This window comes from Mustela erminea, chromosome 10 (assembly GCF_009829155.1).
Source record: "Mustela erminea isolate mMusErm1 chromosome 10, mMusErm1.Pri, whole genome shotgun sequence".
In the NCBI taxonomy this organism is placed as follows: Eukaryota; Metazoa; Chordata; class Mammalia; order Carnivora; family Mustelidae; genus Mustela; species Mustela erminea.
Window position 1 is genome coordinate 66362337 of NC_045623.1, and position 14239 is coordinate 66376575.

The following is a 14239-nucleotide window of genomic DNA, read 5'->3' on the forward strand; positions in this document are numbered from 1 at the left end:
TTGCAGCGCTGCCCAGGCTTGTGTGAGGATGAAGGGAACGTGTGTGGTGGGCAAGTGCCGCACCTCGACCAGAGCAGGTGTGAGAACCCAGCCCCGTCCTTTCTCCTGTCTCCCTGGTGTCTCCCAGCCGTGCCAGGCTCATGGCTGGCCTCTGAGGATAGCACTCGTTCTCAAACTTTCCACTCTCAAGAACTCCCCTTTTTACTATTTTCTCCATGCTTTGGAAAGATTTTGATCCCAAATTGCACGTATTAAGTCATTAATTTATCTCGCATTTCTTATTAATCAAAGACTAAGCTCTGGCCCTTAGAGCTTCAGATCTGCACAGCCAGCTGGGGGGCTGCACGTGGTTGAGCTCATTCCCGCCAGAGGCGAAGGAGGGCAAGAGCCAGGGTGGTCCGAGTGGCCTGAGGAGGGGCAGTGCAGACGCAGCATTTTCATTTCCTCTTTCGCATTGACCATGAATTGTAGGAGCCGTGGGCATCGCCGGGCTGGGTACTATTTGCACAGGTCTCTGGCTGGCACAGGGCCCCCATGGTTCCGGGAACTTTCATGCCCCAGGGCTCATTCTAAATAGATGGCATGGACCAGGGCCACACAGAAGAGCATGAGGTTCACATAGGGGGAGGTGGCAGAGATGTCCTGCACGTGGATCCCACAAGCTCTGGCTGGAGACCACTGTGTCATCCTGCCCCCTGCTCCCAGTGTTGACGAAGCACACTGGCTTATAACAGGGCAGGGTGACAGCCTTAACCAGGCCCCAGTCTTAGCCCCGGTCTTAGCGCTCAGCTTAGAGACACCCCTGGCTTCTAAGTGGCTCAGCCTACAGTAAGTGCCACAGGGGGTTGAGGCTTGCTCTAGGGAACCAACCCCCTACACTTGTGGCCTCCCAGGGATGGGCTCAGTGCCTGGCCACCAGGGGAGCCCTCATGCAGAGAGATGCAGGAGCCTGGTGCTTATAAGGACTTTCTGCAACTTTCTCTGGGTGCGTGAGTGGGAGAGGTGGCCAGTGATCATCGTCTGCTAAGGTGTCTCGGTGCTCACGATCTTTAGAGAGCAGTAGCTTCCCCGTTTTGTAGGCAAAGAAACTGACAGATACTCAAGAGGTAAAGCACCAGGTGGAGAAAGGGGTGGTCTTGCATGAGGGGAGGGGTCTGTAGCTTGCCCTCTCCCTCCCCACGACCCCAGCTAGCATGCTATCTGGCCAGTGAATGTGGACGTGGCATCTGTGGAATAAATGAATGAGCTGGTGGGAGTCCATGACCGTGGGTTGGGGTTGAGAGGGTGTAAGGAACGTGTGTGGCGCTGTGCCTGGCCTGCAATGGGGTCCCCGTGAGCAGGGATCCCCTTCCTCTGCCCCCTCTAAGGGCAGCAGTGCTCTCTGCTCAGAAGGGAACCTTCATGCCCAGGCCTATGACCACCTCCAGGGAGCTGTCCCCCATGCTTCAGAGAGAGGGCTCCAGGGGATCTCCAGCAAGCTCTACAGGCTCCATCCAAACAACCCTGAAGCCTGTCCAAGCTTCCCCCATGACAACTCAACAAAACCCAGTCCTAGCCTGCCTTTCCTCCATGTTATTCCAGGGAAGAACATGCCCTTGGTCTTCCAGCCTCTCTGCCCTCCTCCCCTCCCATATTTTCTGCCTCACCTTGAAGGGCTGCCTGTAACTTGTGGGGCCTCCTTTCTCACCTCCCTTCATTCCCAACCCCCTCCACTCCGGTGCCCACCCCACATGTGTCCCTGGAATCTGGAGATCGTTTTCCAGGAGCCTGCGATGCTGTTGTCAATTCCCTCCTTTCTGAGGCTGTTTCCTCAATGGCGTAGTAAGTCCTACCTCTCCAGATTATTCTGAGAACTAAGTAACCCCTTCCTCCATGTATTCAGCAATCATTTTTGAACACCTGCTTGTGTGCAGGCTTTCTGCCAGGTTCTTCAAGACACTGACTTTGGAGGTGTCTGCGATTCCCCCGGGGTCATGGAAGCTATTAGAATAAATGTGGAAGAGCCTGGCATTCTGTCTACACACTGTGGGGACACCCTACGAAGGTGGGCTCTGTCTCATTTTTCTGCCTTCCCAGGCTCTCAGTTTCAACATCTAAAAAATGGGAGGGTAAGGGGCTTGGACTTGCTCTCTGAAGTCTACCCAAGCCCAGATGGCCCAAGGTCTCAGCCCACCCTCTTCCTTGGGCTCCCCACCCCTCCTCCTTTCTGTGCCCTTTCCTCCCTCTCACCTTGTCTCCAGGTAAACCCTCCAACAGGGAACAGCGATGAGGTCCCGGAACCTGAGTGTGGCAGCTTCTGTGTTTAGAAATTGTGAAGCTCAGGGGGACCCCCTTCTTTTTTTTTTTTTTTTTTTTTTTAAGATTTTATTTATTTGAGTGAGAGAGAGAGATCACAAGTAGGTGAGAGTTAGACAGCGGGGGACAGGATGAAGGCTCCCCACTGAGCAGAGAGCCCAATGCGGGGCTCCATCCTAGGACGCTGAGATCATGACCTGAGCCGAAGGCAGAGGCTTAACCCACTGAGCCACCCAGGCGCCCCAGGGCCCCCCCTTCTTGATAGGGGACCTGATGAGGGAGTGCTGCTTCCCTGACTGGGATAGCTAGTGGCCTGAGGGGAAAGCCCGGTGGATAGGTTGGAGGCAGGAGGGACCAGAGCTCTCAATGAAAAAGGCTGCCGGGGTCTCGCCCCCAGCTCAGCCTCTCCAGGCATCTCCAACCCTCCGTCCCAAGTCTGCACACCAGCTCAGACCTCATCTTCCTCCTCAGAAACGGGCCTCCGTGTGGGCAGAATTGGTGTCGTGGGAAGAACACACATGGGCTTTCAAGCTGGTTATACTTTGGTTCAAATCCCAACTCCACCAGCGAGCAGCTGTGTGATCTTGGGCAAATCACTTCATTACTCTGAACTGACTTTCCTCTTCTGGAAGCTGGGGATACTTTTACTGCTTCTCTCAACAGATATTTACTCTCTGCCATGGGCTGAAATACAGCCATGATGAAATACAGGTCTCTGCTCTCCCAGTGCTCAGGGGATCAGGGAGAGAGACAGCAGCCAGGGGTCTCCCCCAGGGTAGTCGTACCTCCCAGGAAGGGTTTGGAAACCTTGGGGGATACTAACACCTCCTCACAGAGCTGTGAGGGTGAAGTGACATAAAGTACACAAAATATTGAGCACTGGCCTGGCACACAGTAGGCGCTTCATAATGCTTGTTGAATAAAGGCACTGATAAAAGCAACTCTCTCTGAGCTCTGATTACCAGACCATAAAATGAAGCTTGGTAATCCTTACCTTAACAAAGTTTTTGTGAAGATATTGAACTTTGCTTAAAATAATAAATTTAAATCAGTAAATAGAATGTACTACTTGCCAAGTACTGTTCCTCTGAAGATTTTGTGTATTTATTTGACAGAGAGAGATCACTAGGAGACAGAGAGGCAGGCAGAGAGAGAGAGGAAGAAGCAGGCTCCCTGCTGAGCAGAAAGCCCGACTCGGGTCTCGATCCCAGGACCCTGAGATCATGACCTGAGCCAAAGGCAGAGGCTTTAACCCACTGAGTCACCCAGGTGCCCCTTACTTATTTATTTTAAAGATTTTATTTATGTATTTATTTGTCAGAGAGAGAGAGAGCAAGCACGCACAAACAGGAGTGGCAGGCAGAGGCGGAGAGAGAAGCAGGCTCCCTGAACAGCAAGGAGCCCGATGCGGGACTTGATCCCAGGACCCTGGGACCATGGCCTGAGCCAAAGGCAGTGGCTTAATCGACTGAGCCACCCAGGTGTCCTGCTGTGGGGCTGGATCCCAGGATCCTGAGATGAAGACCTGAGCCGAAGGCAGAGGCTTTAACCCACTGAGCCACCCAGGCACCCCAGTACTATTCTTCTAAACCCTTTGCAAATATTAACTCATTATTCTCATTTCACAGATAAGGAGACTGAGGTACAGAGAGGAAGTTAAGGAACCTGCCCATGGTCACACCGCTTGGATATGGCTGGGCGTGAATGTGCCTGGCAAACAGTAGGAGCTCAGCAGTTGCTGAGAGGCAGGGAGGTTTTAGGCTTGGGATCCAGTTCGAGGCAGGAGGCTCTGGAAGTTTCCCACGAGCGGGAGCTCTGGGTGGGGATGGGTGGAGGTGGAAGAGGTGGAATGTGGTGGGTGGGTGAGAAGGTCAGGAGGGCCCAGAGCGGTAAGAGGAGGCAGTAGAATACTCCAGACACCGTCCTGGAAGTTGTAATCCTGGGACAGCCAACGCAACCGTGTCTCCTGAGGCAGGGAAGGTCACCAGGGCAGCTTCCCTCCCTGTATGTAAACTCGAACCTTGTTAGACGTCCTGGCTTGCCAAAGAAGCAGGACTAATGGGCCATCAAAGGGAAGGGAGGGAAGAAGCTGGGCCAGCAGTAGGCTTCCTTCCTGAGCCTTCCCCACCCCTCTGCTCCTGGACCTGCAAATCCTCTTCCAGGACCATGCCCCGCCTCAGTCAGTACTCAGCCCCAGCCTTACAGCTCTGCAGTCCTGGGTTGGAATCCCACTCCTGCCAGAGGACTGTGATCCTGGATCATCGCTGTGCCCCAGTCTGTGTACTGCGCGATGGCGGGGCCTACTCGGAGGGGATATGTGGATTACAGGAGATGACCTGACCTATGCAAAGGGCTTCGCCCACCAACTTCATGCCCTCCCTAATTGTTAGTGTAGCACATCCAGACATGGACAGTGCACAGCTCTTCACAGTTTGCAAAGCCCTTTTGCCTCTTGGACCTTGCATTTAACTTGCACAGCAGCCCAGGGAGATGGAGAGCAGGATTAGTAAGCCTCTTCACACAAGAGGAAACCGGGGCTCCAGGGGCAAGTGAGTGACTTGCCCAAAGTTACATTGCCTGTCAGGTGTGAAACATGGGTCCAAACCCAGGATGATCTAAACCTAGACCCATCACCCTTTCCATTAAAAGCTGGCTAATGGCAGTGGCCTAGCATTGCTGAGGGGGAGCAGGGCCCATGAAAGGGCCTGTCCTCTGCCTGGCCCCCAGGTCTCTCCCTGTCCCAGGACTGAGGGCACCCACCCTGGCCAAGTCCAGCTCCTTGGCTGTGCTGTGGGGGCACTGCCCCCTCCCTGCGTGGTTGGGAGATTCAGTGAGATATGGTGTAGAAGGACCCAGGGCCTGGCAGGCCCCACAAATGGGGGCAGTTCTGGCCCCCTCCTCATTTTCTTCCCATGGCCCAGGAGCCAGAGGCTGTGAAGGTCACACCCTTGTCCGGGCCCTCCCGGAATACCTGGTCCTTGGGCCATCCGTTCTTCTGGGACATCATTCCTGGTATGTGGCTTTTTTAGCACAACCTTGGGAAAGAACAGGGCAGAGCAACGGAGAGAAAAACAGAGACACAGAGAGAGGAGAGACGCGGGAGGGAGGCAGTGTCCTCTTCACAGAGTCCCAGCCCTGGGGTCGGTTTGTGGCTCCTGGTTTGTGAGGGACATCCCCCTTCTGCTGTCCCCACACCCCCAGGGACTCTCGTCCAGCCCACCATCAGCCTTGTCTCTGTCAGAACCTGCCTCTCTGCTTTCAGCTTTCCGCCTTGCTCTTCTGCCCTTCCCTTCATCTGGTCTCCTGGTTGTTGGCTGCCCTATTCCCTCCCGCCCCCTTTCCCCTTCTGCTCCTCCCACTCAACCCAGGCCCCCCTTGGCTTTCTAGGAGGCCCCAGCAGAGGTCTGGGAGGTGGCATGCCCATCCCCCACCCTTACAAGGCCAGTCCCCGCAGATATCCAGACATCTGGAGGAGAGGGTGTGGGTGCTCCCCAGGTGTCCCTCCATCTTGGCCTCTGCCACCAGGCCCATCCTCTCCGGAAGCTCTCCTAAGTCCCCAGGGCCCTGGTTAATGGAGAGATGTGACTCCCTGAGGCCCAGCCAGGAATCCCCTGGGGTGGCAGGGCCTCCCTGCTCCCTGCGGTCTGCCACACCTCTTTTGTCAGCTCAGACCGGGAAAGGGAGGCTTGAGGCAGCACCCTTGCTGTCCCACGGTACCCGCCCGGTACCCAGGTGGAGTAACAGAATGCAGACAGGAAAACAAAATTGACTTGGAGAGGATCTCAGAGCTAGACGTGCCGGCCAGAGGCAACAACTGGGACACAGACCTATAAGCCATGTACTCACGGAAATAGACATGAGTTTATAACGATAAACACGGGCATGTGGAGCAGTGCTGATCCTCCGCCACGGCCACATGCACACACAGCTATGACATTCGCATTTGGACACAGATGGACCCCCAGGGAGGGACCGCCCCTCGGAAGTGCTCGTATATATCCAGAGAGAGCACTGGGTACATACAGGCCTAGATGCATATCCACAGACATCGAGACACGTGTCTGCGCAGGGACAGCAGTAGGAGAGATCCGGGCACGTGTGCAAAGAAGCAGTTCTGTGTACACGGTGTTGGGTGCAGGTGCAAAGGGCACAGGGACACGCAGAAACAGATAAGTCATCCCCAGAGAGATTAGTGTACCTGGTGCCTGATGCATAGACGGTAAGAAGGGCTCATGTGCCTGAAGAAACCGCACGACCAGCGGATGACACAGGGGCACCCCGGGATGGACAAATCCACACAGTGACAGAGACCAGCATGTATGGAGGCAGCCCCCCACCCCCACCCCAGACATGCTGACAGTGCTTCTCAGGGACAGCCCTTGCGGCTGCTAGGTGTCTGTGGCACCGCAGAGCCAGTCATGGGGACAAGAGGCATCTCTGCGCCAAGACACCTCCTGGAAGTTTGAGAGCGTGACCTCAGGCTTGGCTGTGGGAGTCTGCACAGCCTGGAACCAGAAGGCTGCCAGGCCCCCCGTGTGACTGTCCTGCGGGGCTCAGGGACTCCCTAAGGACCCTAGTGGGCAGGCCGCTTCCCTCCTTCTCCACCACCTCCCCTGGGGACAGACTGCTGATGGCAGGGAGGGGCAGCCAGCAGGGGACACCCCACCCAGAGGAGACTTCCAGGAGAGTGGAAAAGACCAGTGTGAGCGGACCTGAGGTCTGTGGAGCCCTGGGAATCTGCACAAACCGAGGGCAGGAGGAGAGAGAGCACATCCCCGCGCTCAGCGCTGGCCCTCTTCTCCACACTCCAAGCGCCTTCCCCTCTCTGGTCCTCACAGCTGAGGAAACAGGCCAGAGAGGCAAAGGTGACTTGTCCGAGGTCACACAGCTAGTAGCTTCCCAAGTTGTTATCTGAACCCAGGTGGTCTTGGTTCTAGGAACTTCAGGCAAAATCACACCACCAGACCCCCTGCCATTCCCCTGGGCAGGGTTAAAAGCACACGCTTTGGACACAGGTGAGCATGGGCTCAGATTGACAGGGACACTTCCTAGCTGTGTGTTCCCGATTAGTGCCATCCACCAACGGCTGCTGAGCATTAGTGTGCGCTCGGGGACGGTGTGCTGCAGGGACGGAGACAGTGAGACGACGCGCTCTGGGCCAAGCCCTGTGTGGGGCGCTGGAGTGAAAGCCCAAGAGGACAGGATGTTTGTGCAAAAGCCAGGTGGCCCTCTCTGTGCTACGGCTGGGCCCCGGGCACGGTCATTCTCCCACCTTGGGGTGCAGGCACCTCCTCTCTGGAGGAGGTGGCAATGTTCTGAAGGGTGAATAAGAGTCTGTCAAGATGGGACAGAAAGAGGGGCAGTTGAGGTTCAGGGCACAGCATGTGAGGAGTGAGGGAGATGCTGGCGGCTGGCATGTGGGGAAGAAAGGAAGGAAGTCTGAGATGTCCTGGAGAATCAGGAATGCCAAGCAGAGGACTTGGGATTTTATCCTGAGCAGAGGGGTGACTTGGTCAGGTCCATATTTCGGAGATGAGGGCAGAGAGCAGTTTGATGGGGAAGGAAGCAGGCCAGAGCGGAGGGACGCCAGCCAGGAAGGTAGTCGGGCAGGAGCCGGGTGCTGAGTGTGGGGAGCAGTGGTTTGAGAAATTGTTCCAGAGCCTAAAGCGCTCGCCAAGCTCAAGTGCAGAACGGGAGGGAAGGGAGGCCGAGGCAGCTGTGACATTTCAGGCTTAGTGGGTTGGTTGTGCCACCACCTAGAATCAGAAACCTCAGAGAAGAAGCGATTTGGCGGGGAGGGGGGTGGTTGGCGATGAGTTGGCGGTGGGCTGAGCAGCCCGAGGGGCACTCTGGTGGTTATTCCGATTACCAGCACAGCAGCCATCCGTGCCTTGCGCTTTGCTGACCAAATCCTGGTCGTTTTTGTTTTTTTTGTGGTAGCAATATCCCCACAACCCTGTAGACCCTAGAAGAGGGAGAGGAGGGGAGAAAGTAAAGATAAGAAGTGTAGACACAGCCTTCAAGATGTTGGGCTCTGAGAGCCAGCTGATGGGTAGGGTGGGAGGTGAAGGGAAACACAGGCTCATGGAAAGTGTTTGTATCCCAGCCACGCCTGTGATGCCTCAATGGGGATGGGAGAAGGGCAACCAGGCAGGCGAGGCCGGGGACCTGGGGAGAGGGGAACTAACGCAGGATTTGGTCCCTGCGGCAGTGAGAAGGGTGGGCTTCCAGGCACAGGATGGGAAATTGGCCTCGGACAGGATGTGGAACAACCGACCCTTAGGCTGCAGGGAAGGGACACAGCTGGAGGCAGGGTAAGGGCTGTGAGATGAAGGAGTTTCTACTTTATGTCTTTTTGGCTTGTCAGGAGGGCTTGGGGTCATCTGCTGGGGAGACTGGTGACTATCCGGGATAATGTCTATGGAGGATCAGAGAGAGCCACCTAGGGATACATAGAAAGGCTGAGGGGTGGAACTGAGACCCCAAAACAGCTGGAGCACTGAACAGGTGCTAGTGCCGCCGCATGGTGACGGCGTGCTGCCCTGCAGTGCTCAGAGGCCCAGACCTATAGGGGAGGATGCAGCCATCTGGGCTGGTCCAGCAAATGTTGTGAAAGAGCAGGATGACCTGACCCTGGAATCTAAGCCCGAGAGAGAAGATGGGGCAAAGGGTATGCCAGCTGTGGGGAGAAGGGCAGGGAAGGAGACCAGAGGTTCCAGGGAGTGCAGGAAGAGAGGCTGGTTCAGGGCTGGAATGAACATTTCAGGGGTGAGTGATTCCAGGGAGAGCAGGTCAAGGGTGAAGCCGCACTAAGGGCGACAGTCTTCTGTCCTGGACGACTCCGTTGGTGCCCCTGTGGCCCTGCCCACATTCCTGGTTTCCACCATTCCTGGGCTTCTGGCTGCAACCCCTGCATTTCGGGGCCCTTCCTCACCCCTCACTGGAACACCGTGGGGCCATGGTCTGCACTGCCTCCTGGAGGTGCTCGTGGGGGTGGAGCCTCAATCGTCCACAATGGCACCTGCTCTCCAGCATGCCCTCAACTGGCTTCTTCTCACCCCTGGCTCGATTCCCCACACCCCTGCCCCTGCTTCCTGGGAACACCTCCCAAATCAGCTACTGGCCCCTGAATCCTTGTCACGGGGTCTTCCTGTGGAGCAACTCGACCCAAGACAGGGCGCTCAAACCCTTTGGGTGTTTGTTTCCTGCTCTGTGAGGCGGGGAGGCTGACGTGTGCCTGGGATGTTGGCCAGGCACCCGCCCATTGGGGTGAGGCTCCCAGCACCAGGCCTAGTGCTCAGCGGGCACCAGGTCCAAGCCCTCTCTCATGCACATGAGGTGTGTGTGTGTGTGAGAGACAAAAGCTCCTGTCCCCTCAGATGGCCCAGGACAGCAGAACTTTTCTGTTGCTGCCAATCAAGCCCCACAGGTAAGCCAACCCCTCAGGCCCAACCATCCCCGATGCTCTTTGCTGAACACCTGCCAGGTGGCCTCTGGTGCTGGCTGCAGAGGGCTCCCTGGGGACCTCCTGATGCAAGGATGGGCCAGAAGCAACACGTGGTCTGGCCCTCTGAGTTCCTCCGAGGTAAATAAAAATCATGCTTGCTCCCAAGCACAGAGCCAGGCACCGGTTAAGACTTCCCACACTCCGTCTCCTCTCGTCCTCAAAGCAGACAGACCACAAGCTACTTCCTCCTCTTTGTGCTCAGGAGCTGAGGCCTCAGAGAGGGTGGGCCACTTTCCCAGGCTGCCCCAGCCCGGCAGGAGTGGCAGGGACAGGAATCAGGGCTCGTCGGCCTAACCAGAGCCCAGGCTCCTCGGGAGGCAGAAAGGTGCCACGTTTCCCTTAGATGCCCTGTGCAGCCTCTGCGCAGAGAAGGAGCTGAGGAACGAGCTGTGGGCCGAACGGAGCCAAATATGGCTCCCGGGGGAACTAGATCCTGTTTCCTGTGGGAAGCAGAGCCCCTGAAGGCGTTCCTGTGGCCCCACTCCTAGCACCCAGCCTGGCACAGGGTAATGCTTAGGCAAAGTTTGTGGACCCGTCAAGGAGGTAATAGCTAATATTCCTGTGGAATTTACACTGTGGCCCAGATCTGCTGTAGGAGATGCACAATACAATTTTCCCATTCTGTTACTCTGGCTGCTTTCTTCCATGAAAATAATCGTTTCCCTCATCAGCTGCGCACTCCAGGCTCCTTCGCTCTCCCTCTGAGCTAATCTAAGCATGTCTGAAAGATGCCTTTCCCCCTTGTCCCACTAATTAGAAGGTCCCTTCAGTTCCCCAGTGGATGGGGATGTGATAGCCATTGGGCTGCAGCACAAGCCACAACCTTCCATTTCCTACAGGCAGGGATGAATGGCCCCACTGGACAGATGAGTAAGACTGAGACCCAGAGGAGCTAGATGACTTGTTCAAGGCCACCTGGCAGCCTAGAGGCCGACTTAGGGTGGTTTCCAGATCTGCCCAGCCCCAAAACTCACGCCCTTCCTCCACCACCAAATTCCCTCCCCGCCCTTAGATGCTTCTCTTCCCCATACAGTGTGGCCAATGCAGATCTCAGAATGTGTCAAGACAGTGACACCAGATCCGTCACCTTAGGGTGGAATGAAGGGAGCACCTGGGGATCAGCTTACTAATTCGAGGGGCCAATGAATTATTCAGGCCATCATTAACTTGGAGGCCCTCTCAGACTCACCTCTCTTTTCCCTGCTCCAGACCCTCAGATCCTGGCTCGGCAGACCTGCGGGGCCCCCCAGTGAGGAGATGCTGGCAGAGCTGGGGTCCTGTCTGCTGCTGGTGGTGGTGCTGCTGGGCCCAGGCCCCAGGGCCCATGCCATGAAAGGTAGGTGCTCACGAGGACAGGCAGTCTCTGTGAAGGGGTGGAGGGTGGCTGCCAGGGTCTCAGGAGGTTTCTATGTGGGAGGCCAGAAAGCAGGAGGCCTTTCTGGGGGGAGTTGACTAAGTTGAGGATGTCTTTTCTTCTGAGACGGTGAAAGACAGTATTTGCAGAGTGCCTGTAAATATGATTGCATTTAAACTTCACCACAAACCTCAAGGTAGGCATGAGTCCTCCATTTCACAGATGAAGAAACTGAGGCAGAGAGAGGTTAAGTAACCTGTCCAAGGAGGCATAGTTACCAAGGGCTAAGGGAATGGCTCCAAGAACAGTGGAAGGTTTATTGCACTTCCCCGCCGCAAGCCAGGTGAAATCAGAGTTCCTCCTGATGGCATTCGGCATCTCCCATGTTTGACCCCAATCTCTGTAAAACATCTAGCCTCCGTCCCCTGTGTCCCTTGGGCACCCCGTGCTCTGGCAGAGGAACATACCCCTCCTGGAAATGCTTCGCCCTTTGTCTGGAAGGTCCCTGTTTTCTTTTGCCTTCTGAGAACATGGGACTCATCTATCAAACTCAGATCAAATACCACCTCCTCCAGGAAGCCTTCCACATCCTTCCATCAGCCTCAGAGGCTCCCACCTGGGAGCTCCCAAAACTCTGTGCCTGACCCTGGCCCCGGGTTGCCTTGTACTGCTCCAGCCCTGTTGTGTCGTGTTCCTGTCTGTGAACAGTATCATTTCACTGGTCTTCAAGGGCTGTGCATGTTGGAGGGGCTGGACAAGTGGCCCTCAGTACCTAGTTTTCCTACAGACTCAAGTGGGGCTTAAAGAAGGAAAGGGAAGGGGTGCCTGGGTGGCTCAGTGGGTTAAGCCTCTGCCTTCGGCTCAGGTCATGATCCCAGGGTCCTGGGATCGAGCCCCGCATCGGGCTCTCTGCTCAGCAAGAAGCCTGCTTCTCCCCGCCCCCACCCTGTTTGCCTCTTTGCCTACTTGTGATCTCTCTCTATGTCAAATAAATACATAAAATCTTTAAAAAAGAAGAAGAGGGAGGAGGAGGAGGAAAGAGAATGGGCCAGTCACTTCATTGGTGGCGGAGGTGGGCTGGGTACCCAGGTGTCTCTCTCCTTCCTGTAGCGGGAGAAGCTAGATGTACCTATTTTCCAGCCTCTGGGGCTATAGCGGCCCCAGGGTGACCCTGGGGTTCAGGGAGTCTGAGTCGTGGAGAAGAAGGCCTCCCCTTGTGCCAGCACCTGGGGCTTCCTTGGCCACAGGAATTCTGCTCCAACCTTCCCAGGGCTTTTCCTGGCCTGGCAGGGCTGGGGGAAGGACAAGGACAGACACTGGACAGGCTCTCTCTCTGTCCTCTTGCTGTAAAGGCACAAATCAGACAGGGTTCCTGCCCAGCCTGCCACAGGGGTCAGGCCTGGAGCCTGATCAGCCTGAGCTGAGTGTACATCTGCGGCTGTTGAGAGATTAGCTCTGTCTCATCGGTGCTCACAGCCAACCCATTTCACAGATGCGTGACTGAGGCTCGGGGAGGCTAGGTGACTGTGAGTTTGCACCATTTCCTCCCTCCAAATTGTCCCCAACTAATGACCTTCTTGTCCCTCCTGGTCAAACTCAAACATCACCTTCCCTGTGAATCTTGTCCCTTCCCTAACAGTGCTGGCCCAGCAAGATTAACCCCCCTTCCCTGGGGCCCCCTACGGCTTTGCTGACAGCTGCCCCCATTCCACAGTGTGCTTCCCCCCTGCCCAGGTGGGGGTGTGTGTGTATGCTGAGTCAGCCCAGGCCCAGCACATGCTTTTTGGCCTTTTCAGTGAACAGAGCTAGGAAATTAATTTTTTTTAATAAGAATAAATCTTAAATTCATACTGTCTTTAATTCACACTGAAGATCACAAGCATTCTATTTAATTTTTTAATTTTATGGTTGTATTGCTCTCCTCTTACGTGGAACATTTTAGCTTCTATTGACATTAACAGACATGCTTTATTCCAATTTATAAAATACTGTAAGAGAGCAGTTCTGACTGTTACTACAAACAGTAAGTCTCCTGAGTCAAGTTTCAGATTTCTTTGTGCTGAGTTCTGTCCCGGGGACATATCCTACTAGGAAGGCACAGTCCAAAAAGTATATTTCCAAGTCATTTGAGATCATTTTCCCCCATGTGAATGTGTTTCCAACCTGATATGTAGTTAAGTTCTTTCGTTTCAGTTTGGGATTTTTTTTAGGGGTTACTTAAAAAATGGATTTTTGTTCATTTAAAAATTGTACTAAAAGTCATTCATGATTATAAGGTCAAAATTATAAAACAAGTCGCTTTGAAAGAAGTCTAGCTTCATGCCTGTTTCCCTCCCAGGTGTTGACTCCTTCCCTTGAGAGAAAATCATTTTTATTTGTTTCCTTCCATTGTTTTCTTTTTTTAAAAGAAGATTTTATTTATTTGTTTGACAGAGAGAGAGATCACAAGCAGGGGGAAAGGGAATGGGAGAAGCAGGCTCTCTGCTGATCAGGGAGCCCGATGCGGGCCTCGATCCCAGGACCCTGGGATCATAACCTGAGCCGAAGGCAGAGGCTTAACCCACTGAGCCACTTTGGCGTCCCTTTTTTTTTTAAATATAAGCATTTAAATATAAGCAAACACGTGCATATAAGAATGTACTTGTGACTACAGTGAAACAGGCTGTGCGCCTCTTCACTGAGGGGGGGGGGGTATTAGCATTTGTAATTTTCAAGTTCCTTACGGCACACGCCTAGGATCCGGCATACAGTACTGTTGCATCTAAAATTATAGGTCCACCTGGATGCTTCCATCTCCTCCCCCTGCTTTGTTTTTCTCCGTCGCACTAATCACTCTTCACGATGCTCTGTTTTACTCTCTGTGTTTATCATCTGTGCTCCCATCAGAAGCCCACAGGAGATTACACGAAGGCAAGAACTTTTTGTCTTTTCTGTCCCTGCCGAAACCCCAGCACCTAGAACATTGCCTAGCCCTCAGATGGTATTTGTTGAATGAGTAAAAGTGTGCTTGATAAGTATTCGAAGATTCAGCAGATGAATGAGCAAACGTACACATCCATGAATTGATTTAGATCACGGCCTCA

At 54.5% G+C, this 14239-nt stretch overlaps 1 protein-coding gene across 1 annotated transcript in view; it reads left to right on the forward strand.

Annotated features, from left to right (window-relative positions):
* LOC116568134 (NADH-cytochrome b5 reductase-like) overlaps positions 1 to 14239 on the forward strand; it is a 48165-nt gene that overhangs the window by 23177 nt on the left and 10749 nt on the right. The window contains exon 7 of the mRNA XM_032303655.1: positions 11012 to 11138. Within this exon, the coding sequence (XP_032159546.1) occupies positions 11012 to 11138 (127 nt within the window). The remainder of the gene's footprint in view (positions 1 to 11011; positions 11139 to 14239) is intronic.